Here is a 25,671-nt window from a genome sequence, read left to right on the forward strand (position 1 = left end):
TAACACATCTAAATAGTTCAGGGATGCAGGGCAGCAACAGGTGCAAGGCAGGATTAGACCTTCAGAGGGTGCTTTGAAAGGCGCTATATATACGTGACAGCATGTCCAAATTGCAGCTTCTATGGGTTTTACTGCCAGTGAACAATGGCAGGACTGTAAGTGTCTTCCAGGGCTTTAATGTTTGTTTCAGAGTGTCTGCAGACACCAGGATAGTCGTTGATCTCAGTGAATCTACCAATCCAAGTGAAGATTTTGGAAATGCTTCTTCATGCTTCTTCTATTTCAGAGCCATATTCAGGGATCCTACTGGTGTCTTGGCTGACACCACTGAGGCAACTGGCCATTTTACGGCCCAAATGCAGCACTGACAGATGTCCTATTTGTGCATGAAAAGGTGCCAAGCTGAGCTGTGGTTGGAACCCAAGCTTCCAGTGAATGCCCAACTCCACACCCTAATTAGAGCATTGGCCGCCATTGTAAAAGCTGTGAGCACTCAGAGGGTACTTTAAACATAATAATACTGATTATGATTATAATAATAGATGGTAGCCATGCTGCGAGGAATTCTTTCTAATTACAGTCATCACAGCACTTCAACAAATGACTTAAACTTGGGGTGTGCATCCATTCACTATAAACCATAGAAGAGATTATCTGAGTAGCAGCTGATCTTTGGTGCTGTGAATCTAGACACTACTCATTCTGCTTTACCGTTGAACTCTACAAAATATATCACTCCTTCTATATTTATAATAAAAGCTTTATTATATGTCACTTGAAAACACAAAAAATTTGCTCATGATGGTTAAGCCTTGGCTCCTGTTGTCTGAGCAGAGGCCTGTTTTCACATCCAGTAAAAAGTAGGTATAAAAGAAGTAGATTATCTATCTATCTATCTATCTATCTATCTATCTATCTATCTATCTATCTATCTATCTATCTATCTATCTATCTATCTATCAGTAAATTAATTAATTTATGAATTGGCTAGTTTCAGCATAATTTAAATTTGACTTATTTTTTTCTTCACAAATCATCTTGTATTTTACTGTTATTCTTATTTTAATTTCCATAGAAATAATAATGAGCTTTACTCATACACTTTTAGAACTGTTCATACAGTATGTTTTCATAAATATTTTGATACCCTATAATTTCATGTTTTTGTTTTGCATTTCTTCATTTAAACCATCATTTTTTTTCATGTACACTTTCATTTTTCCAAAGTTTTTTTTTTTTTGTAATTGGCTTGGGTTTAGTACATTGGTTGATTTAGTGTAATAAAAATAACAACATTGAGAAGAATAATAACAAATTCATTTTTGAATCAAATAGCATCTGACACAAGACACAAACCAGCCCTGAATAAGGCTTGCCCTCACACCCATAGAATCGAGTATAATATATACTTTGTAGCATAAAAAGAAAAGCCAAGCAATGTATCACATAATGATAATAATAACAATAATTTGATTAGTTTAGATAAACTTAATTAATCCCAAGGGAAATTCTGATTCATACAGCAGTAGAAACATAAGAAATAAAGATACAGGCTCACAGGACTAATAGTACATTCAATAAATAAATAAAGTTTAATGAGTACGTTGGGAGGAAGCATTGAATTGCTTGAGAGTAGTGGGCAGAAAAGACCCCCAGAGGGCTTCTTAACACACTGTGGTGGAATGAGCCAGTGGCTAAAAGTGCTCCAAGACAGCGCCTCCTGAAGGGGATTTTTCATGGTGGCATCCAAGTTTGCCACCATTCTCTTTTCTACAACTTCTTACAGTGTGTCCAGAGTTTCCTCTGTAATGGAGCAGGCTTTCTTGATTAGTTTGTTCAGGCATGTGTTCGGGCATTCATCCCCAGGAGACTACACACTGGCTACTATGGACTGGTAGAACATTTCCAGCAGCTTGCTGCATGCATCAAAAGACTGGAGTTTCATTAGCAAGTACAGTCTGCTCAGGCCTTTTTTGTTGTCAGACTAGTCAAGTTTGTTCTTTCTCTGATCCTCCACGTACTTGTAGCTCTGCACCACATCCATCTCCTCTCTCTGAATGGTGACTGCTCTCAGAGGCTTCTTGGACGTCCACCAGCAGCCCGTGCTGATGTTGAGCTGCAGGTAGTTCTCACTGCATCGCAAGACAAATCCTCCATAATGTTCCTGTACTCTTTCTCATCTCCATTGCATTAATGCAGCTTGTGATGGAGAAGTCATCTGAAAATGTCTGTAGATGGCAAGCGCTGCTATTGTGCTAGGAGTCTTTTGTGTTGAGGGAAAACAGGAAGAGAGACAGGACAGTTCTCTGAGGTGCTCCACTAGTACACACCGCCATTTCTGACACACAGCCCCTCAGCCTCTCAAACTGCTTTCTGTTGGACAGCTAGTCCATGATCCAGGAGACTGTGGGGATATCAAGATTCAAAGCCTTCGGCTTTTCCTCCAGTTGATGAGGCAGAACGACGTTATGGGATCCTGACTGCTTTATCCAAAGTGGGAGTAGGCTCTGTAGAGCATGTAGATTAGAGCATCCTCCACACATACATGTGGCTGATAGGCAAACTGAAGAGAATCCAGATATAGTGAAACAATTAATAATAAATAATTCAAGCATATAAAAGAATACTATTTCTGAAGTAGATTATGTTAATGAGGGTAGTTTAATGAATGCGCAGACCATTGTGAAGTATTAAGTATTAATTGATCTTCATTGCTGCATACATAACCCTCATTTTTTATACATTTGGCTTCTTTGGGATTATTTTAGGTAAGGAGAGATGCCACTCAGCTGTTCTCTCCTATTGCTATACATACTGTATGTACATATGTCTGAGCATGGATAATATAATCCAGTAACAGGGATACGCTGTTCCAAAAACAGGTATCCTAATGTAGGTAGAACATTAGGTGGCTTTTGTTCAGACAATGTCTCTGTATTCCCCAGCTGTCCATCTCTTTATTTTCAAATCTATCTTTAAATAATGCCATTTGTATGTCTCTTCTCCATGTGACAAGATCAGCCCTCCATACCTGAATGCAATAGCAGAGGATGAGAGTGAGCAAGTGTCCACCAGGTGTGGCCTACAGTGGTAACCCTTGTTCATAATAAGTTTAATTGGAGACTTGTTTTTGGTTGTATTTGGATTTTATTATTACTTTGACTTCTTGTTTTCTTTTTTGTATTGACAAGTCCTTTGACTCTCTCTAGTGTAGTCATTAGCAGTTTTTTTTTAATTATTTTCTAAACCACTTGAATTTTTCACTTTATAGATATGACAATAAAATTAATGTGTGGCTCCTTATATTGCAGGGCATACTGACACACGCACACTTTATGACTGTTAAGGCAGCAAGCATTGCAAGCGCATCAAAGAGGCAGAATGCCCTTCTGTAATAAACTAATATTTTTTGTGCAGACCTTAGACTTACTAAAATTAGGGAACAACAAGGCTGATTAAGCATTGAGTTCGCTAAGACATACAAATAAGCCTCTAATTTAGAAGCCTGCTAGCCCTGTGAGTCCCGTCATAGATGAGTAGTCATGAGTGACGTCTGCTCACATTGGCCTGATGTCTTTTTTCAGGTTAATTTGTTTTTGCTTTGTATGGTTCTTGCTGTTTCCCCTTTCTTTTTTTTTTTCTTTATGTGTCACAGTGGCTAGCATTGCTCCTTCACTGTTCTGAGTTTAAATCTTTAAAGCTCTGCCTGATTATTGCTTGTGAAAAGTTTGCCTTTCCTCCAATTTCCTTAACACATTTCCAAAGATTTGTAAGTTAAGGTAATAAGTGGCTTTAAGTTAGCCCTTTGTGAGTGTGCCCTTCATCTGACTTGCAGCGAATCCAGGAGGTGCCTGATGTTGCTATGATTGACTCTCACTTACTGGACTCTGAATGACAAGGGTAGACCCAAAAAATCCTGAAATCGTTAAAAAAAAACAACTTTATTTAAAACCTCCAGCAATTCCCTTTTAGTCATTTTTAACATACCCCTCTTTGAGATGCAGTACACGTGTCCCAGCATTCCTGACAACCTTTCATGTACTCATTGTTGTTACTCTGTCTAGAGCCTCTTGTGGTTTTTGCTGGATTTCTTCCTTGGTAGCAAATCATCTTCAACCCAGTCCCCATTTTTATTTTGGGAACAACAAAAAGTCACAGAGAGTGAAATCTGGTAAATACATGGGGTACAAATCCAAGACAATGTTTAGTCAAAAACTCTTTGACTGACAACGTACAGTGTGCAGGTGTGTTGTCCCTGTGTAAAACTCATGTTTGCGTGCGCGACTACTCCATAGACACCTCAGCAGTTCAAAGTAATGTCACAGATTAACAGTCTGTCCAGGTGGAACAAATTCTATATGAACAAGTCTGTCAGTGTCAAAAAGCACAATCATCATTGTCTCTTCAAAATCCTCCATGATGGCTTGCAAAGCAAAATCACCAAAGTTACCTGCATGACTGTAGAATAATTGCCAGGAATACATATTTAATCAAATCAGCACAAGGCCATTCGGTGGACTGATTAATCAGACTCGTAGATATACGGAACCTAATGGCACATTCAGTAACTACTGTATACCCAGCTCCTGTGTTATTGGCCAATTCCAGGGATTTCTGAGTACCCCTCTCATAAATGAAGAGCTTGATAATAAAAGAATGTGTTTTGTCTTTTGCGTTTGCCTTCTTTTTACCTGTGTCTTCTTATTATCTACTAGCTGTGTAAGCTTGTGCTGTAAAAAGCCCGGGGTCCTAGAAACTATTGAAATTGTCAGAAAAAAAACTGAAATGTAGAGATGTCAGGTAATTGAAAGGAACTACTCTGGGTTATCTCTCTCCTAGGAGGATTCGTTTTGCCGACGTGCTTAGATTGTTTGTGCATTAGCAGCAGGAGGAAAAGTAAAAGGGATACTGTTTTGTCGATGTTAACGGCTAAGGGACATTGTCTTTCTTCTGAGGTTTCATTTTGCCAACGTGCTTGCATCACTTGTGCATTAGCGGCAAGAGGAAAAGTTAAACGGATACCGTTTCGTCGATGTTGGCGGCTAAGTGACTTTGTCTCTCTTCTGAGGTTTCGTTTTGCTGCCCTGCTGACCTCGCTTGTGTTATTAGCGGCTAAGTGAGTTTTCTGTTTCCTTGGAGGCGGAGCCCTTACCCTGACTCCACCTCTCACTTCTGGGCCAGACAGACAGACACACTTTCATGTGTAGACGTTTATATACAAGATACATTGTAATAACAGACAAAGCAGCATGATGAGTTGGGGTACCACTCTGGTAAGCCCAATTAATCATCTGAAAGAAAATGAAAAAGAACACGTGTAAGAGCCAATCTTGGAAAGTGAATGCTTTAAGTTAAACTCATATTAGTTTTTGCTTAATTTGAATAGAGTATAATTTTCTTTAAAAATCATAGACAATGGTATAGCCTTTTACCCCCTGTAAGTTAATAAGAGATAGACCTTTTTTACTATAATTAAAATACAGTGTGTTAACTGAGTCAGTTGTTGTTTTAGAATAGCCCCAGTGCTAGCCGGGACCGAAGGACCCATTTACAGCATAGAAATGAGATAGCATGCAGTTTTCTGGCCATTTACAAGTGATTTTGTAACGTTTAAATATGGTTCAAATATAAAGGAAATTAAATAAGATTTATAAGCTTTAACAAGAACTTTTCTTTTTTTTTTTTGCTATATCAATTTTCTCTTTTTGTGTGAATTGTTTTACTTTGAATTTTTACTACAGTTTTTAAAACGAAGAACTTTTGTCTGTGGAATCATTTCAATGCATCAAGCCTTTGCTGAATCCCATTTGCAAACTAGAGGTGCTGAACTCTGGTCATTTTGGGTAAACGCAGCTACAACAAGAAAATCGGAATGGCATCAGTTGCCATGGGACAAAAAAGAGTTTTATGTAAAATCGCCTCTGAGCAGAAGCTCCTTCTCCCTCAGACGCAGGTTCAGAAGTGAACTGCTACTTCCCTTGGATGGCTGGCTTATATAGAGGGGTTGTGGAAGGTGTGGGACTTCCTGGGCTGGAGAGGAAGTGGATTCAATTGTTTTTTTCCTGATGTCTTTCACTACATCAGAAGGAAAAGGGAGAATGTGTTAGCAACAGGGCCCCCTCTTGGCTCAGAGTGGTATTGGTGGTAGTGGCTCTGAGGCTAGGGATCTGCACTGGCAATCGGAAGGTTGCCAGTTCAAATCCTGTAAATGCCAAAAGGCACTCTGCTCTGTTGGGCCCTTGAGCAAGGCCCTTAACCTGCAATTGCTGAACGCTTTGTATAGTAAGAAAAGTACTATATAAATGAAAAATTTATTATTATTATTATTATTATTATTATTATTAATTATTGCAAGAACCCTGTAAGTTCCCCTTGAAATATTTGTGTTTTACTTTTATCTCATATATAATTTAGAATCTGAATAGGATTTTTATGATATACTAATTGTTTTTTCTAACATAAGTAACATAAACCATTGTTTTTCCATTTTTCTCAGTCTTTGGTCAGTCTTCCTCATTTGCATGGCTCTTATTTATTTCTTTTTTTAATGCTGTGAATCTCCACCTTTCTGTCATCTGCAGGTTTAATGATGAAAAAGGATATGTGCTGTACCCCCAGATTGGGGACCGCCTGGACCTGATCTGCCCAGCGTCACTGCCCCCTGGGCCACACTCGACAGAGGACTATGAGTATTACAAGCTCTACCTGGTGAGCACAAGGGAGCAGGCAGAGCGCTGTGAGATTATCGGAGCCCCTAACCTTCTTCTGACCTGTGACAAGCCTACGAGTGACATGCGCTTCACTATCAAGTTCCAGGAGTACAGTCCCAATCTCTGGGGACACGAGTTCAAGACACAGCATGACTACTACATAATCAGTAAGAACTGTTTTCTTTTTTTTTTTTCCTGAAACTGAGGATGGGGTTACGGGGCATGGAGTTACTTGCATTGGTGTTTGGGTTTTTGGTTAACAGCCAAAATGGAATGGAATGATCTGACGTCTGTGAGTTGGACATGTGAGGTCCGTGAAAAGGCAAATAAAGTCTTGGCTTGTTTCAGGCTTGAAGTGAATTTGCTTTGATTGAAATAGAAAGATTAGCACTTGATGAAAGAATCCAGTAACTCTAAGACATGGAATGATACACCATATGTCCTGACAACCTGAGTATGCCCATAGGTGCATTGTGATAACATTTCTACTGTGAATCTTCATTGACGTAGTGCAGCTTCTTCCATCTTTGAACAGGCCCTCATCCTTTTTTAACATTCTTCTTCAGGTTAGAGTGTCATTAGCTCTGTTCCCGGGATAGATTTGACTGAAATGTATCACAGACCACTGAGTCCAAAATAAGAGGAGCTGGTTAGAAGTTTCCAGGTTGACTCTTTTCACAAGCTCATCATGGAACTCCATATAAAATCATTTCATCATGTGTCCTTCATTGCCTGTGTCCCTGAAGTTGACAGCATTTAACTCCTAGTGAAATTTTACAATAGACTATATGGCCTGGTGGGTGACCCTGTTTACTTTAGGGGGTGTTAATAAGCTATCAACAAACCCAAATGATCACCAAAGTAATAAAAGAAAATGAGTTTATTTTAATAATGAAACAAGTGAACAGTAACAGCAAGCAGGAAAAGAATATATAAAATGAGGAAACATAAGAAAAACTAACCCTTCAAGCCTTCCTACAAACCCTCATAACATCTGACCGATCAGCATACCCACAACACCTTGCTCTTTCACAATGCATTTTTACCCTTCACCATCTCCATTCTTCTGCCCTTCCATCCGTCCTCTTATCTACTGAGCCCCCATTACCAGCTATCTCATCTCCAAGCCCCAAAGGGGCTTCTAGGCATGGTCCATGAGCTTTTCTTGTTAACCCTTTGTAAGTACTTCTGAGTTAACCAGGCACATTTTAAAGAGTTGTTGCTGCCCCTAGTGATATCAGGTCTTCCTGCAGGTTCCCCATACCTCAGGTTGTGACTTGGCTGTTCCAATCTGACTGCTCTTACCAACACTCTTGTGAGTTCCTGAGGAACTTTAATAATATCAATTAATTGATTGTTGGGTTTCAATTTCTCCATGAAGTTCCAAACTCAATGGCTTATTTTATGACTGTATACATAACCTTATTCTAAAGAGACCAAGCTAGCACAATCCCACAGGCCTCCATTTCAATGATGTCCTGTCTAAACCTGAATTTAGTCACCTTGTTTACTTCAGATTAGGCTGTTGGCCCAGTGGGTGCCAAGGATGAGCTCATTTTCCAGCAGCAATGATTTTCTGGGAGGCTCTTCAGAATGACACAAGGTCACTAATTTTAGGATGCAACATAGAAAATGTCACTGAATTGACAAGAGTCTGGGCCTCTCCCATCATCTACTGGAGCACACAAACGTATCTCAATAAAACTCTGGGACAGATGGAGGACCACTGAAATGGGTCTCAGATGTGCCACTGTTGGGCTACATAGTGTCTCCCAATCAGCTCATGGTGAAAATTAAGCTTCCTGGACTTATCCATGTCACCTGCTGGGCCACATCACTTGTTCAAAATGAGGAGTTCAATAGCAGATAGAGGCCTTGAATCCTATTTTATTTTTTGTTTAATCCCTTGTCATGCTGAGCTATGCAGTTAAAGATAGGAGGCAGTGAGGAGTACACACTTGCTCTATCAGTCATGGTCTTATTTGTTCAGCGTCGCCTTCTTACAGTAGTACGAGTTTGCAAAATTTATAAGCAATTTTGAATGCATTACTTATATTTGTGAATGCATTTCTCTGCTCCCAGGGGGTTTAGTTTCCTGCCTATTTTTGTCACAAGAAATGTGGTGCATATAGGTTGTAAAAAGCAAAATCTGCAGCTCAGTTAATGGGGGCCTCACTTAAAGAACATTCTCCTCCTGGAAGCCTGTTTGCAGGAATTCTGAGATGTAGACTGGCTCAGTTAGACTAAATGGGAGGCACCCATGTCCACCAAAGTTCAGTCATGTTAACACTTTTATTGTTCTCAGTTAGAAAAGACCACTTAGACCAACAAAGCTCCAATTTCACACTGCAGCCTTGAGAGAAGGTCATTCTGTGTCCTTCAGGTCTTCTTCTGCTTTCGGCTGCTCCCGTTAGGGGTTGCCACAGCGGATCATCTTTTTTCATATCTTCCTTTCTTCTGCATCTTGCTCTGTTATCTTCCTGTCTTCTGCATCTTGCTCTGTTAAAATAAACATGGTTAGAGATGCCATAAAGTAGGTGGCAATGCCTTAACCGTATATGTGTTGTAAGGCCTCTAGGACCTCTTCCATTCTTGTCAAGGGGAATGCTAACCTTCTCTCTTTTTAATTCTGTGTCCTACAGGTGAAACTGCATAAAGCAATGAGTGACAGTTTTTAATCCCATAGTTCTCTAGTATAACCCCCATTTCAATTCTAAAAGTCCACAGTTGAAGATCACAGCAGCCACCCCCCTCTACCCACCTACCCTTCCAACCACTCCATTGGACCTTCGGGGCTTCACTCAGAGTGGGTTGTGTTGTCTAATAACCAATGGAATGACTCCCAGTTTATCCACATGGCTTATGGATGTTGTTTACTCCAAAGCCTTTTGTATTACAGTATTTCATTCAGCAATTCAGAATATAAACTGGGAATGATTGCATTAATCTAATTTTTCCCTGATATAAGATGCTTCTTTTAATGAATTGTCTGGCTTAGGTTCAGACCAAGTGTGTCTGTCTGTGCATTCTCTTTGTTCTGCGTTCTGCACAAATTTAGTGAGGTATACCATTTTGGTAAAAGTTGTTTGTCTTCTATCATTGAATTTGCCTGCTTGTAAACTTGAAGTGGCTTCACAACGTTGCACCCTAGAAACTGCTCAAGCACAATTTTACCAGTTTAGGCTTCCAACCCAGGATAGCTGGTCAGAGAAACATTTTCTTATATGTTCAATTTTTTTATTAATCATGCTTGTCCATTCATTTTTCTCATTCCTGTTTTTTTGGTCACTTTTGTTTGGCCATTCCAATTTTGTCCATTCTGGGTTGGAACGAGCCCTCGATAATGTATAAGTCCTTTTTACATCCCATTGAGGCTCACACCGAGACAATTTAAAAAATGTGATCATTCTAACCTGAACCTCTTTGGGATTTGGAAAGAAAGAAAGTGGAGTACCTGGAGAGAAAAATGTTATCGCCATGCGAAGACTGTGCAATTTCTACACAATGTCCAGGAAATGAAACTGGGTCATTGAAGCTGTTAGGCATTCCGAAAATTGGATTAAGCAATTTTAGAAAATGTAAGAGGACTTGAGAAAATGGGGCACACATATCATTGATGATTGGCTAGGTGATTCTGCCACAGTATGACATTAAATCTCTGGATTGAGCTAGTTACCCATTGGCCCCTGTCTGCAGAAAAAGCAAAAACATAGTATAACATTCTCAAGGCCACTTAATCCCGTTCAGGTATACAACTGTTGAAGTCTATCCTGGAAGCACTGCTCACGAGGCAGGAACCAGGTATAAGAACATAAGAAGAGGAGACCATTCAGTCCAACATCTTGTTCATTTAGCTAAGAGCTAAGCTGTCCCAATGTCTCACCAAGATACCTCTTACAGATTTCTGCTTCAACTACATGTTTCAGTAGTTTTCTCCAGATTCCCACAACTCTTTGAGGAAAGAAGTGCTACCTGGCCACAGTCCTAAATGTACATCCACATAATTTGCACTGGTGTCCTTGAGTATGTGAATAACCCTTAAGATGAAAGAGTTCTACTGGATCTACTTTATCAATGTCTTTGAGGATTTGGAAGACCTGGATGAGGTCCCATACTGTCTTCTCTGCTTGAGACTGCGTCTGTCTCAGCAGGACATATCCATAATACCTGGGATGCATCTTGTTGCTGTCCTCTGGATAACTTCAAGTGCTCCCCATTAATTGCAGTTAACTAACGCAGACTTATATAATTATCTGTGAGTTGATTCAAAAGAATTTTTAGATGCATTCCTAGCACTTGTAGCACTCCACTTTTGAGTCACAGTAGCTTATGACGTGCGTTCCTGAATGCTATTAAATTCACAAAGTTGATATTTTAGTGGCTGAAATAATGATATCTGTGTATCTTCCTCACACCTCCAGGAGACTATGGTTGAATGTCGACCTGATCAGAGTTCTTCTGTATTGTATTTTATTGTATTTTGCATTCTTGCCATCTCCAGGGTCTCTGGTTTCCATCCATGCACTAAATATGTGCAGTATGCAATATGAAGTGTGTGTGTGCTGTGAACTGGCATCCCAAGCAGCACTGATTCCATCTGGTTTGAAATAAGTCTAGCAGGCTTCAAGCTGGATGGTATTGTTGTGGTTGACTATATTGCTGCAATTGTGTAATAAAAACCAAAATAAATTTAAAAGTGGAAAATATTTTGATCTTCAAAAGTGTTCAGAGCTGGAAATGACTGTCATAGTCCTTAGTTGCATGTGAATGTAGCATTAATGTACTGTATGTGTGTAAACAGTGCAGGTGAAAAACACCACAGTGATTATCACCAAGAAAGGAGCTATATGAAGCAGTATTTGACTTTTTATTTAAGATAATACAAAAAGAATGTTATAAAAAAAAATCCCTTTTTTTATGTAATCTTTTCATTTTTTTATGGTGTTTGTTTTTACTTTGCGAAATCTATATCAAGGAATGAGTGAGTATGTGAGCACTTGGCAAGTGGCTTTCAGAGCTACAGCTGTCTTCTGTGTTGAGTTCTCCACCTCAGCCAACCTCCTCTGGGTAATGCAGTGCTGTTTTGCAGTCATTCCCCAGATATAAAATGTAATGCCATCCCAAGGGAGGGTACCAGCCTTAAATCCTCCACTTCTGCACATCAGACATGTCAACGTCACCTTTCATGACAAGAATCCTGAAGGGAATCTGTCATTGACGGTAAGTCAGACAGTTGAAAGACTGAATCAGAGCCTTTTTTTTTATTTTATTTTTTTTTCTTTTGGGAAAATGGCAGTTTGGGTCTTTCCTCCTCCGGGAGATGAGATGTCACAGAGCCCTCTTTGGCAGACCTGAATAAGTACACCATAGTGGTGCAAATGGGATAGTTCTTAAAGCATTGAGAAGAAACCAGTGATGCCTTTGTCTTTTGTAGCTGTTTCCCCAGTCCACTGTCCACTCTGGTCTTCACTTGAGCTCATGTCCAGAGTCCAGTGTAACAGGTCACCAGCTGTCAACACTCCTTCCATCTTTGCTTGGTTTTACCCTTGCTGACTTTCTTATTTCTTTGTTTTACCTTTGTGTTTATCACAGAAATCACATTAACAACATACCACATGTCTCATATTTGGGTTGGGTGCCTCAGAGTGTTTTCACAAACTCCTCCAATGGTGAGTGAAGTGAGCTGTGACTGGATATTGTCCCATGTAAAACCCTTCATTGCGCCCACTGTTCTGCCTCTTCCCTCTGCCTGGACAACAAACTTTTCCAAAAGTTTTGCATCCTGAAAAAGTTTGGGTTTTTATGATAGATGGCTTCAAGCTGAACACAAATATAGTTTCAGATTGACTTTGTCACAAAGGAGATCAGAGAAACATGACATTAACTTTAATCACCTCTTAATGATGCTGACACATTGCATTAGTTCAGCTGAGCTAAAATGTTTTTCTTCTGATTTTGTACTCAGCGTTTGATGCTTACCCTACTGATGCTGAAGTCCAAGAAGGTTATGTTTAACCTTTATAACACACTGGTGAGGCCTCATCCGGAGTACTGTGTGTAGTTTTGGTCTCCGGATTACAAAAAAAGACATAACAGCATCACAAAAAGTCCAGACAAGAGCGACTAGGCTGATTCCAGGGCTACAGGGGATGAGTTATGAGGAAAGACTAAAAGAGCTTAGCCTTTACAGTTTAAGCAAAGGAAGATTAAGTGGTGACATGATTTAAGTGTTTAAAATTATGAAGGGACTTAGTAGAGTGGATTGAGACTGTTATTTTAAAATGAGTTCATCAAGAACACAGGGGCACAGTTGGAAACTTGTTAAGGGTAAATTTCACAAATAACAGACACATGGAATAAGTGACCAAGTAGTGTGACAGACAGACTTTAGGGACTTTCAAAACTTGACTTGATGTTATTTTGGAAGAATTAAGAGTTAAATGGCCTATTCTCGTCTAGGTTGTTCTAATGTTCTAATTTCTCTCTTCAACAATAGTAGCATTGATGGATTCTGCTTTCCCTTAACACCACTTTTCCATCATTAAATGTCCTGGTGAAGACTTTCACCATGTTTGTCACTGACTTCATCAAGATTAGCAAGTTCAAGTGTGAATGCAGACAGTAAATCTTTAGTTCCATGCTGCACTTCAGGGTTTTGTATGCCTGAAGCATGCTGTCAACTAACTGGATGAAGTTTGGTGTTTTGTACTTGTCAAGAAACAACATTCTTGAATGCCTTCCATTGTGATTTCCTCCGGCTTCACTAGCAGACCTTCGAACTGCTTGTCATTAATGACATGTCTAATTTGTGGACCAACAAAAATGCGTTTCTTGATCTTGATATCTGTTATTTATAAGAACGTCTGTATTGAACATCTTAATCCTTCATCTTCCTTGTTCATCTTTTTAACATTTTTCACCGGTCCAGTTTAATATGAAGAACAGGCAAAAATATATTTTTTTGGGTCAGCAGGAGAATTATGTGCTCCACTTTTCTTCCCTGGAATCAAATGCTTTTGGAGCAGCCAGATCTTTTTCATGTAATGAGACTTTTTACCACGGCCGTCCCATTCACAAATGACTCAACAATACTTGGCATATCTAAGCTACATTCCTAGTAGCCGTGCCACTACTTTTAAATCAGCACAGATGTTCCAGCTGTAGTTGTTGTACTGTATGTGTATTCTTATAATATGAGGCAACTTAAAAAAGGCAGCTGCAATAAAGCGGTACTTGATAGGAAAATAGTTTTTTGTGATCAGCAGGCCTGAACCTATTAGTTACAAACAGAAGCATTCAGGAATCAATCAATCAGTCAATCATCCATTTAACCAAGAGACTGATGCATTAAACTATTAATGTATTTTATATGGTGTCTTTATTTTATATCTGTGTTGCAAAGCAAAATTACATTGTAAAAAGTGTACAAATTAGTGTACAAATACAATGAGTACCTATGAATGCAGCATTGCTAGACACTAGATGATGTAAAGAAGGGTTTATGCAAATATAACAGATAAAGAATTAGAAAAGGACATGCTAATAGTTACAGTTGCAGCTTTAGCTGTTATCAGTCCATGTGTGTGTGTGATAGTGTCACTGTAATTCAGACTATGGACACTTGTCAGTTAAACATCAGGCCCTATAGAGTCTGGAGGTATCTGACTATAATCAGCCGAACGGCGATGACACATAAAACAACTACACTCTGAGCTGTCAATCTTGGGTTGCTGGTCCATATCTTTCAGACATATTCATTCCAACCAGTATATTAATGAGGAGTCAATCTAGGCCTGTAGGCTTGGACCCACACTTGCTTTCCTTCTTTCTCCATTGACGGTGTTCAGCATGGCAAGCAGCCGTTCCGAGTCTGCTTAGCATTTCTGTGGTGTGTCCTCTATAATTCAGGGAGGTATTAGACCTGGCTCTCAGACGTCTTACAGGTTGGGGCCACTCTTCAGCTTATTCCTTCCTCGAGGTCTTGAGATTTATCAGTGAGCCTGCAGGCCTGAATAATTGATTGACTGTGAAGTGGGATCGATGTGGCCCTCTCTGTGGCTGCGTTCAGTCAATGCAGCGATTGCCAAGGGCGCACCACGTCTGTGTGTTACAGGAAAATTGCTTCCAGGGTTGAGAGAAAGTAAATAAATAATAAAATAAACAAAAACCTTTACTTTGTGGTCCTCCGGGACTGTTTACAGGTCACATCTGACATATTTCACCATGTCAAGCAGAGAAGAAAAAGAGCAAAGAGGAGCACAATGGCCTCAAATAGACAGGGATAAGCCAATCAGATAGATCACTGTGGCTTCTTGATAAGGAGGCAGATGTGTCATTTGTTAGCCCTGAAAATATGAGTGAACTTGGCGTGAATTGTCTTCTTTGCAGCCTTTGGTTGGTTCCTACATTGCAACCTTAACTTGTTGGGATAGTCTCTGGGACTGAATTAGTGTTTACACTGTGGACATCTGCTATGTAATACAAGAACTTAGGTTCACATCCTGGCCAGGCACCCTCAGTGTGAAGTCTGCATGATTTAGGCTTCCTCTGGAGAGTTGTAGTGCCTTCTTTTATCCCAACGCACGTGTGTTAGTTATATCAGCATCTGTGTGGGAGTTGGGAGTGTACACTGTGATGACCTGACATTCTGTTTAAACGTTTCTTGTGTTCTGTGCTGTTAAAACAGGCTTTTACTACCCCAGGCTAAGTGATGAAAGAAATGGACCAGGGCTCCGAATCCCAGCTCGGCCATCATCCTTGTTGAGGTCTGCGTATTTTCTCAGTTCATCTAGTTTTATAAGAGCACTCTGATTTCTTTCCTATATGTCTCTCTAAGTGTGCCTTGTGATGGATGGGCCTAGTTCTGAATAGAGTCTGGCTCCATGTGACCTGTAATGGATGTCAGGTTTTACTTTCCAGACAGTTTCCCAGAATGAACATGTTCCCCAAGTGTTCCTGTAGTTTAAGTTCTGGTACATCTGTGTGCAACCAGGACACGTATTTTAGTTTATATCTGGAGACTCTAATTAGTTCTGATGTGGACGTGTACAGATTATGTCATAGCATCTGGTAATTAGATGACTGCCTTGCACCCAGCGCTGCTGGGTTATACTTCACCTTCCCAGGTTCCTGACTTCAAAATAGGGAGCTGGTATGGATAAGTGGGTTTAAAATGGCTATAGTACATCTCCTGTTACCACTCCTGTTGTAGTAAAATAGGATAAAAGCTTTTCCATGGGCCAGGGATTCAATTAAATAAATACATTTTAAAGGGTGGTGATCAGCATATACAATCAGCCAGCAATAACACCTAAATGTGAGCATTTTACAGACATGGGCGCCGACAGGTAAGCATGTGATTTCATATTTTTATCTGTGTGACTGCCTTGTGAGTGACATTTATTTTTGTTTTAGTAAACAAGACATTTTTAAAGATAAAACGAAAATAACAAAAGGTGTTGTACATTTTTTTTAATGGCACAAGCATTTTCTGCAATTATCTGTGGGAATCAAAATGAAATAGCAGTAAACAATATCATTGTTACTCTTAAACTGCTCCCTTTTTGATTCATGGTCTTATTTGCACCTCTGATTGTAGCTGAAAAGGGTTACATACTGTATAGTGTAAAGTGAAAGGCACTGTAAGACACCCACAATTCAAACCAAGATCCCCTTTCCATTCTGCAACTCGCTAACTTTCAAGCCTAATATGCTTTCTCTCTATAGCCGTAGAGACCATTCGCATTTTTATTTTCTAATCCAAACAAATTAAGAATTCAAAAGCTCCACTTATTCGATAGTTTTCCACCTGTCAGGTGACAGAGTTTCCTTTAACTGATACAGACAGTGAACAGTAGGGTTTGACAGCCTATTGCCTGAGCTGCTATACCATCAATAAAATCTATTTGTATCATGTACAGAGCCACCATGCAACAATGTGAGGGAATTTACAGGGCAAATAAAGTTAAAATGCAAGATCAGCTGCAAAAGGAAACAGCAAAATCCACAAAAGTCACAATAGGCAGAGACACAGAGAACAAACAGTAGTAAAAAAGTATGTAAAGAGGCTAAAACAGGGCACTACACCACACTCACTCTCACGGTTTAAGCTCTGTCACAATTAATGACAAGTGACCACAAACTAAAATAAAAAGGGTCTCTTTAACCTGGCTGGCTATACCCAGGAGTGCTCTTGCAACTTCTGTACACTTTCACTGAGCAAATGATTAGGACTAATACTGGGTAAGGCCTCATTTAGCTCTCAGTGCAGTCCCAGTTCTTCATGCTCTGGGTTTTATAAGATGTTGGAAGCATTCCTTTGAGATTCTGGTCCATGGTGACATGATAACAGCACACAGTTTCTGCAGATTTGTCAGCTGCACATTAATGCTGCAAATCTCTCATCCTACCACATGCCAAAGGTGTTCTATTAGATTCAGATCTGATGACTGGGAAGGACACTGAAATCATTGTCATGTTCATGGAACCCATCTGAGATGACATTTGCTTGTTTTGCGCCATGCTGCAATTTTATGCTGGACGTATCCATTAGAAGTTGGGTAAATTGTGTCCATGAAGGGATCCATAGGGCCAGCAACAATACTTTGATGGGCCATGGCATTCAGGTGATGAGTGTTTGGTATTAACAGGCCCAAAGTATGCCAAGAAACCGTTCCCAAAACCATTAGACCACCACCACCACCACCACCACCAATCTGGACTGCTGTCAAGAGGCAGGTTGGGTGCATGGATGCACGCTGTTAATGCCAAATTCTGACCCAACTATCTGTGTGCCTTAGCAGAAATTGAGATTCATCAGACCAGGCTACATTTTTCCAGTTTATAACTGTCCAGTTTTGGTGAGCCTGTGCCCACTGCCTGTTCTTGGATGAAAGGAGTGGATGACCTGTTGTAGCTTTCAAGGTTCAACGTGCTGTGCATTCTGAGATGCTTTTCATCCCACCACAGTTGAACCTGTCTGGCCATTCTACTCTGACCTCTGTCATCAGTAGGGTATTTTCACCCACAGAACTGCTGTTCACTGAATATTTTTTTATTTTTGCAACTCAAACCATCCCATCTGGCACCAACAACTATGCTATGGTGAGAATCCTTGAGATCACATTTTTTCTTCATGCTGGTGTTGGAAAATGGATGGATGGATGGTGTTTGATGTGAAAATTAACTGAAGTACCTGCATCTGCATCATTTTATGTATTGCACTGCTGGAACATCATTAGCTCATTAGATAATTGCATGGATAAGCAGGTGTACAGATTACAGGTGTGATTTGCCCAGTGAGTGTGTATTTATGGGATCAAGTGTGGGAGACAAGCAAGTTAATGAAGCCAAAGAACGGACACATTGCTCTAGCTCAACAAGCCATCAGCACTTGACCTAGCAGTTAATTCTGATGCCTCACAGCCACAAAGTCCTTGGTTCAAAACCCAGATGGGTCTCTGTCTATGTATATTCTCCCAAAGGCCACATGGCATTTCTCTGGGTCATCAGGTTCACTCCCGTATCCTAAAGTTATGGACCCTAAACCTAATTAGCCATTCCAAATTGTCTATGTTTGTGCTCTGTAGTGAACTGGCATCCCATCCAGGACTGATTCTTGCCAAAATAGGATGATTTGTGCATTTTAGCACATGCTTATCAATGACTATCACCTGTGCTGTGACTCACCCGGCGATGCCCCTCAGTGTCCTTGAGACCCAGCGCCCCCTGGAGGTATATAAACTCTGGAGGGGCCTGTTTTTGTTTTTCTGCACTCCTCTGTTCTGCAGATGTTGTTTTGTTGCTGCGTCCCCCAGTGCACCCCTGTGAATCAGACTAATTAGCTATTCAGAGCAGCCATCGTGAAATGCCTTGCATGTCATTTCTGCGCTTCTGCACCTAATCAGCTCTCGTCTCAACCCCCCACCCTCCCACCCCCAGCTTCCCAGCTGGGTAGCAAGCGGCAGATGTCAACGGCAACCTGCATCTTTACTGGTTTTGTGGGGAGTTGTACAGTAAATCCAGTCAGGGGTCAGTGGGAAGCCCCACCATTCCCCATTGCTTTCTTGCCATGATCTTCTTCATTACGCATGATTGTAATCCATTATTATTCCCAAAATCAAACTTCACCTTTTGATCAACCTAGAAAAAATGGTTTCTGTGGAGATTAGAACATATTTTATCTTACATATTGTGTTTAGAAGGTGCTCTATAAAATAAGGTCTGTTGATAAGAGCTTGATTATTTCTAATATGTCATGGAAAGTACAAACTTGAGTTGTGGGCAAAACCACTTTCACAGTCTAAGAGTCAATCTAGGGAGCAGAGCAGCACTTAAAATGTAAAGACATGTCCTCATCTAGTGTAGGATCAGGTCCAGGTAGACCACCAGTTTTGTTCTGGTAATACTGCTGTCTGAGTTGTATCAAGAGCTCTTAAGTGCCCACTTGTAAGACTGAGGGCTCATCCCCTCAATTCTCTAATCAAAGACAATGCACTGTGGACAGTGGGAGAACATACATACCTAAAACCAAATGTCTGGGCACTTTCACCAGTCATGTTACATCCTTTTTTTAAAGTAGCCCATTGCTCAGTGCCACAAATTAAATTGTTAAGATAAAAATTTGTAGATGTCATTTATTTTCTCATAGTGGCTAAAAAGCTGGACTTTAATTATGCATGTTGTTATTATCATTTAAATTATGATCAATAGGGAAATCCTGCCGACTATGCTAAATGATGGAGATCTTGTAAGTTTCAGTACCCCATACACTGCTATGTGGGCAGCCTTTCACATTTGTTCAGAAGCAACAGGTTCAAAGAGTTTAACCTTTATAATTACTTTTGTTAGCAGAGTGGCCCTGTGGTTACAATTTTTTATAACTTAAAATTTTGCCTGTTCAGCTCCTACTTACTGTTTTGGTCCTGCACTTCAACTACCAGTGCTGCAGAAATACTGAAGTGTGCATTTGAGGATTGTAAGTTATTTTGAACTTCAGTGTCAATTAAGTAAAATGTAAACACACTCTTTAATTACTTTAAGGTAGCAGTTATTATTCACAATAGCATTTTGAGCACTCTGCTCATCGCCCTATGGACATTGAGTTAGAACCGTAAGCATTCTGGTGTCCATTCTCCCACGTGCCTTTGTCTAGCTCTACCACTGATTACACTCAATGAAGCGTGATCTGCTTATTCAAATCTTCTCTCTCTGTCCGTGTACAGTCGCCTTTCGACATGCCTGTCCCTGGATGCCTGCCAGTCTATCTGCTTCTGTCCCCTCACTATTTCCCCCATTACAGCCAGAATCTTGCTTCTCATTCGACTTCTGATTACCCTTCAATTTGCTTTATTCATCACCCAAATCTGAGGGGAGCCCTACATAATATCCCATAATATTCCTTGGTATTTCCAAGAGGAACCATCTGGTTCTTCTTTTCACTTTTTTATTTACAGGCTTATTTTTATATGTAGGCTTTGCTTGCCACATAGATGATAACTGAGATGTCAATGCCCCTAAACCTGACGTCACCTTCTCTGGTTGTTATAATCTGATGCCGCATGGTTTCTTCTGAGCTCTCTCATCAGTTTGTATTCCTGGCTATTCCGCAGCGTCTGGAGCTGAGCATTCAAGCCTGCAGGAATCCTTACGCATGCAAGGTTAGGTAAACCCAGGTGGAAGCTTCAGAAATGGACAAGTCGCCCAGACAAATCACCAGATGACTCCACAGATGAGCTACATGGTGTGATTGGTGGGGGGCTGATGTTTGGAGTTTGAACTTGTTTAATTAATCCACCTCACTGATTGTAAATTTATTTAAATTTTCTTTAAAGAGCTGGAAAGGAAACCCTGCTGTGAGGCAGGAACCTTCGTTTGTTTAACCTCATGTCTGCCATTCGCTCTACCACTCACACAAACACACACACACACTGAAGGGCTGGGAAGGGGATACTTTAAAATTCTCAAAATCAAATATTGCTCCTATTTTGTAGCAATTGTTTATGGGGACACAATGGAATAACCTCAAAGGTCCAAAGTAAGAAACGTACATTTGATAGTCAATGCCTTCTGGGTTTTGGGGGGGCACATTGAGGAGCAGGGCACAGTGGAATTGCCTCCAGTGTAGATTTTGTATTTCATCAGAGCCTGCAGGCACGTGGAGATAAATGGTATACTGGGGCAGTCTTTGAGGCCCTTCCCAAATTTCAAACATCAGTGTGATCTCTGTTTGGGAGGCATGTCATAGGTGGAGCCCACTGCAGCAGCTCTCCAGGATCCTAAACTGATATGTCAGTGATATGTGATTTTTGAGGTATGTGGGCCCACTTAAAAGTCTGGCTACTGCTTTGTCAATCTGTTTGTTTTTTTTTTTAATCCAAATTGATTCACAAATCACAGGTTAAATATTTTCTGTATAACTCCAAAAGGAGCAATGGTGTCATACAAGTGAGCCTGTGGTGGGTTTTACCTGCTGCTTGAAGTATTTAGGCACTAGGTCATAGTTTGCTCTACATTAGCACTTTGGAATCCTTCCTTCCAGAAAGAATCTGTCCTATAAACCATTAAGCATTGCACAAATTCTGCCAAAGGTGCAGATTCCTCCTAATTTACATGCCATCTATGTTCTGTGCTATTTTGGTTTGTACGTTCATCCTAACCTCAGGGTGTTATTGCCCTCACCATGTCTACGGTTGAGTAAGGACTAACCTGTCATGCCTCTATTTGCACCACACCCTAGACATGCGTAGATAAGCGGCCACTGCTTATTGTTCTGTTTCTTTCAATGTACCATGAACACTTTGCTCAATCAGTGTTAAAGGGAATGGTGATTTATTTAAAAAAAAAAAAGCTTAATTTGTTCATTGAAGTGGACTTTGTTTTTTCTTTATATACATCATTTACTCTTTCTGAGTCAGTACCAAGTAACAAAGGAGGCGTGACAATAGAGGTGGCCTTGCTTATCATTTAGTTCTAAACCCCACCTGACAAATGTTGGCACTTCAGAACATCCATCCATCCATCCATCCATTATCCAACCCGCTGAATCCGAACACAGGGTCACGGGGGTCTGCACTTCAGAACAGACTTGATGAAATGTATTCCTCACAGAAACTTATTAAATACGGTTTAGTGTCTTTTCTATACACTCTCAAATATAAAATTATAAAACAGACATATAGAATATTAAGGTTGGAAAAATTTCTTCTTAGTTGCTTTGTATGGCAAGGTTAGATACAGCTGCAGTTCAGTATATACAGTAGAAGTGACAAAAAAATGTCTGCATGGCACAACATTCAGGTGCGTTTGGTGGCTTAGTTAGCTGGTTTGAAAGTTGGAGCATTTTTAGGAACTTCACCAAAGAGTTTGTTATTGCAGCATTGTTTATGATATATGTTAGTAGCAGTGTGCCATATTCAAAAAGAACAGTGATAATTGAATATAATTACATAATTAGCGACATACATAAAACATGTTTTTTTAATGCCATTTTACAACATCATGTGGCTGACGTTGACAGCAGATTCCACCTCAAGTGATGAGAGATTCATGGGCTATTGTTGGTTGTTGATTGCAGAGGGTCTGTGCCTAATTGTTGTTCAAATTTCTTAACCATAAAAGTGCCTGATGGAGATTTAAAATATGTGCTGAAGTTAAATTTGTTGACTGCATCCAAACATGATAGAGAGTGGATCATGGTAGCACTCTGAAGATAAATTATAGTGCCAGAGTAAAACTGAATCATCATAATCTTTAGGTAATGCAGCCGTGAGGTTGTTTTTTGTGTAATAGAAATACCACCAAGACATCTTTCCCACATTTCTACATAAGCTAAGTCTTTTTTTTATTTTTCACTTTTACGAACACAAACATCATGTCACTTACCTGCTTTGATTTCAAGGAGCAGGAGAGGTGAGATGCTGTCACTGAGGTTCATGTAAGATGCCAACCAGCTTCAGAGAAGAGCATGTGATTGGGGCAGAAGCAGAAACAAGACTGTTGTCGATGTGTTCTCGTACAGCAAAGGAAGAAACTTATCTTATAAAGTGATGAATGAATAAACATCATTATTATTACCATACTGAATATAAAGAACTTATCATTATTAGCAAATTGAATGAAGAAACACACACCTGACATTGTACCTTCCAGCAGCTACACTTCAGAACTGATAATCCTAAAGCTTAACCATGTTAGGGTATCAGTGTGTTAACAGGAGACCATTTAGGAAAAGCTTGGGTTGCTGATAGAAGAGATGCAGGAGAGACTAGCACGGGTTGCTTACCCTGTGGTCTGTGTGTGGATCCCAACGTCCCGGGGAAGTGAGAGGGATGCTGTGCTGTAAAAATTTGGATGAGATGTAAAACTGAGGGCCTGCCTCTCATTGGTCATAAAATATCCCTGGGCATCCTTCAAAAACAGTAGGGTGTATCCTGACATCCAGGCTACATTGCCCACCACAGCCTAGTCATTCTGGCCCTCTCATCATCCCCTATCCCTGACTGGCTAACCAGTCACCTCTTCACTACCTAATAGCTAATGTGTGGTGAGCATACTGGTGCAAAAGGGCTGCTGTTGCATCATCCGGGTGGATGCTGCACATTGTGGTGGTTGAAGTGGATCCCTACTTTCTATGCAAAGAATTCTGAGTAGTGAGAAAAGCACTATATAAATGTAAAGAATCATATGGTGTGGCAGACTTACCCGTCCGGGACACCATGACCATGGAAGGATCAGGGGAAAGAGTATTTTCAAAACCGTTTCTCCCCTGGACCGACAGAGGGCTGCCCCTTTGGCTATGAGCATGGAAGCTCAACCCTGCTGGGGTCCATGACCACCACCATAAGGCGCCTGGACGTTTGCAGGGCCATATTTGGTAGCACTTCTGCCACACCCAGAAGTGCTGCCAGAAGAAGCTCAGTGGGCACCTGGCATCCTTCTGGATGCCCAATAAAAGGAGTCAGTCACCACCACTCAAGGGCCTGAATCGGGAGGAAGAGGACAAAGTCTGTGTGGAGGACTGAAGGGGCAGCAAAGGGACTGTATTGGTGCTTTGCTGCACTGTGTTGTGCTGTGAGGAGCAGAGAACAGTACTCACCAGCTGTAAATATAAGTGTGTGTTGGATACAGAACCTGTGTCCTGTGTCGGAGTTAGGGCGGCTGTTCATGCCCGGACATTGCAATGATAATACTCATTTATCTAGCCCCACAATTCCTGTCCTCAACAATGAGGTGTATTTGTTTCAGCACACACAAACACAGGTGTTTCAATGTTATGCCATCAGAAGTCAAGGCCGTCTAATGTATGGGCACAGTGTGCACTGGCAGGGAGCCCAAAGAGCATAGGGTCCCATGATGTTTCTGATGCCTATTTATATTTCTGTTTTGCTATCAAATCATGGACCCCAGTGCACTACTTTGTTTGAGGGTCTATGATGCGACCCTGTCAGAAGCGACTTTTGAACAATTAAAAAAAATCTTGTTTTATAAACGTCTACTAGTGGAAGTGTGTGTATCTGTCTGGCCCGGAAATAAGCGGTGGAGTCAGGATAAGGACTCCACCTCTGAAGAAACAGAAAACTCATTTAGCCGCTAATAACACACGTGAGGCGAGCACGTCAGCAAAACAAACCTCCGAAGAAAGTCACTCACTTAGCTACTAATACAGAAGCGAGGCGAGTACATCAGCAAAACGGTATTCCTTTTACTTTTTCTCCTGCTGCTAAAACACAAGCGAGGAGAGCACATCGGCAAAACAAAACCTCCTAGGAGAGAGAGATGCTCAGAGTAGTTCCTTTCAATTACCTGACATCTCTACATTTCAATTTTTTTGTAGGACTTTTTACAGCACGGGCTTACAGCTAGTAGGTTTATTTTTTTGTCCCTAAATATATATATATATATATATATATATATATATATATATATATATATATATATATATATATATATATATATATATATATATATATATATATATATATATATATATATACAAATTGAAGTAACCACTTTCAAGATAAAGCTAAAACAGTAAATTAATTCATAGCTGAAGTTGCACAGAATGTTTCTCTGTCTTAAGAATGACGAGTTCACAAATTCAGCAATGCTTTTCAATGGGAGATAGTAAAATTTCGAAAATATGTCAAGCATGTTCTATTCAAGATATCTCAATGAAAATGTAACTCTCTATTTGAAGAATAAGTCTGCCAAATTTCAAGAAAATTGGTCTACTGGCAGCCAAGTTGTTTGATGTGTAAAGACAAACAGACATCACAGTGAATGCTTTTTGTATTATACTCTATGTTAATGCACCTGAAAGTGAAGCAAAGTATCCTTTTTTCTTAATTGCTTTGTAACAGAGTTTCACAAATTTCCTACTATGAAAGAAAATGCAGTTTGTTTAAACTAGTCACAATGAAAAGAGATCTTTAAGAGTCATCTGCAGAGGATTAATTCATGGAGTGATCACTGTAGCACAGGTGTTAGCCGCGCTTCTCCAGGAAATTGGCTTTAGTTCCTGGTCATTTACAGAGGGGCATTTCCCCCTTGTCTGTATTTATTTTCCTCCCGTATGCTCTTAGACATTCAGGTTAGGTTAACTGACATGTCTAAATAGGCACTGACCCTTCGATGGATTAAAGTTCCATGCAGAGTAAGTTCTCCTTGTGTCTGTGTGGGATTTTCCCAGCTATCCTTTTACCATATCCCAAGTATCTGTCATCTTGGGTATGACGTTAATCTTCATCCAGCCCTGCATGTAGGCCCTCCAACTTGCAGAGAAAAAACCTGGGGGTTGGTGGAAGAATTGGCACTCATGCGGCAATAAAAAACCTCACACTGGTTCCATTCCATCTGAACCTGTGTGGTGCTGAGACGTCACCCATTGTGTGGCTACACTTGGATCCCAGTCTGGGATCCTGAGTTGTTTTGTCATGTGGTGGGTGCGGCAATGCGCTGTATC

At 40.3% G+C, this 25,671-nt stretch overlaps 1 protein-coding gene and 1 non-coding gene across 3 annotated transcripts in view; one reads left to right on the top strand and one right to left on the bottom strand.

Annotated features, from left to right (window-relative positions):
* efnb3b (ephrin-B3b) overlaps window positions 1-25,671 on the top strand; it is a 397,095-nt gene that overhangs the window by 176,596 nt on the left and 194,828 nt on the right. For both annotated transcript variants that reach the window (XM_039747177.1, XM_039747178.1), the window contains exon 2: window positions 6,582-6,877. In XM_039747177.1, the coding sequence (XP_039603111.1) occupies window positions 6,582-6,877 (296 nt within the window). The remainder of the gene's footprint in view (window positions 1-6,581; window positions 6,878-25,671) is intronic.
* LOC120526981 lies at window positions 9,216-9,340 on the bottom strand. The gene has a single exon (XR_005633263.1). It is a non-coding gene; the product is annotated as a U6atac minor spliceosomal RNA (small nuclear RNA).

This window comes from Polypterus senegalus, chromosome 3 (assembly GCF_016835505.1).
Source record: "Polypterus senegalus isolate Bchr_013 chromosome 3, ASM1683550v1, whole genome shotgun sequence".
NCBI lineage: Eukaryota > Metazoa > Chordata > Cladistia > Polypteriformes > Polypteridae > Polypterus > Polypterus senegalus.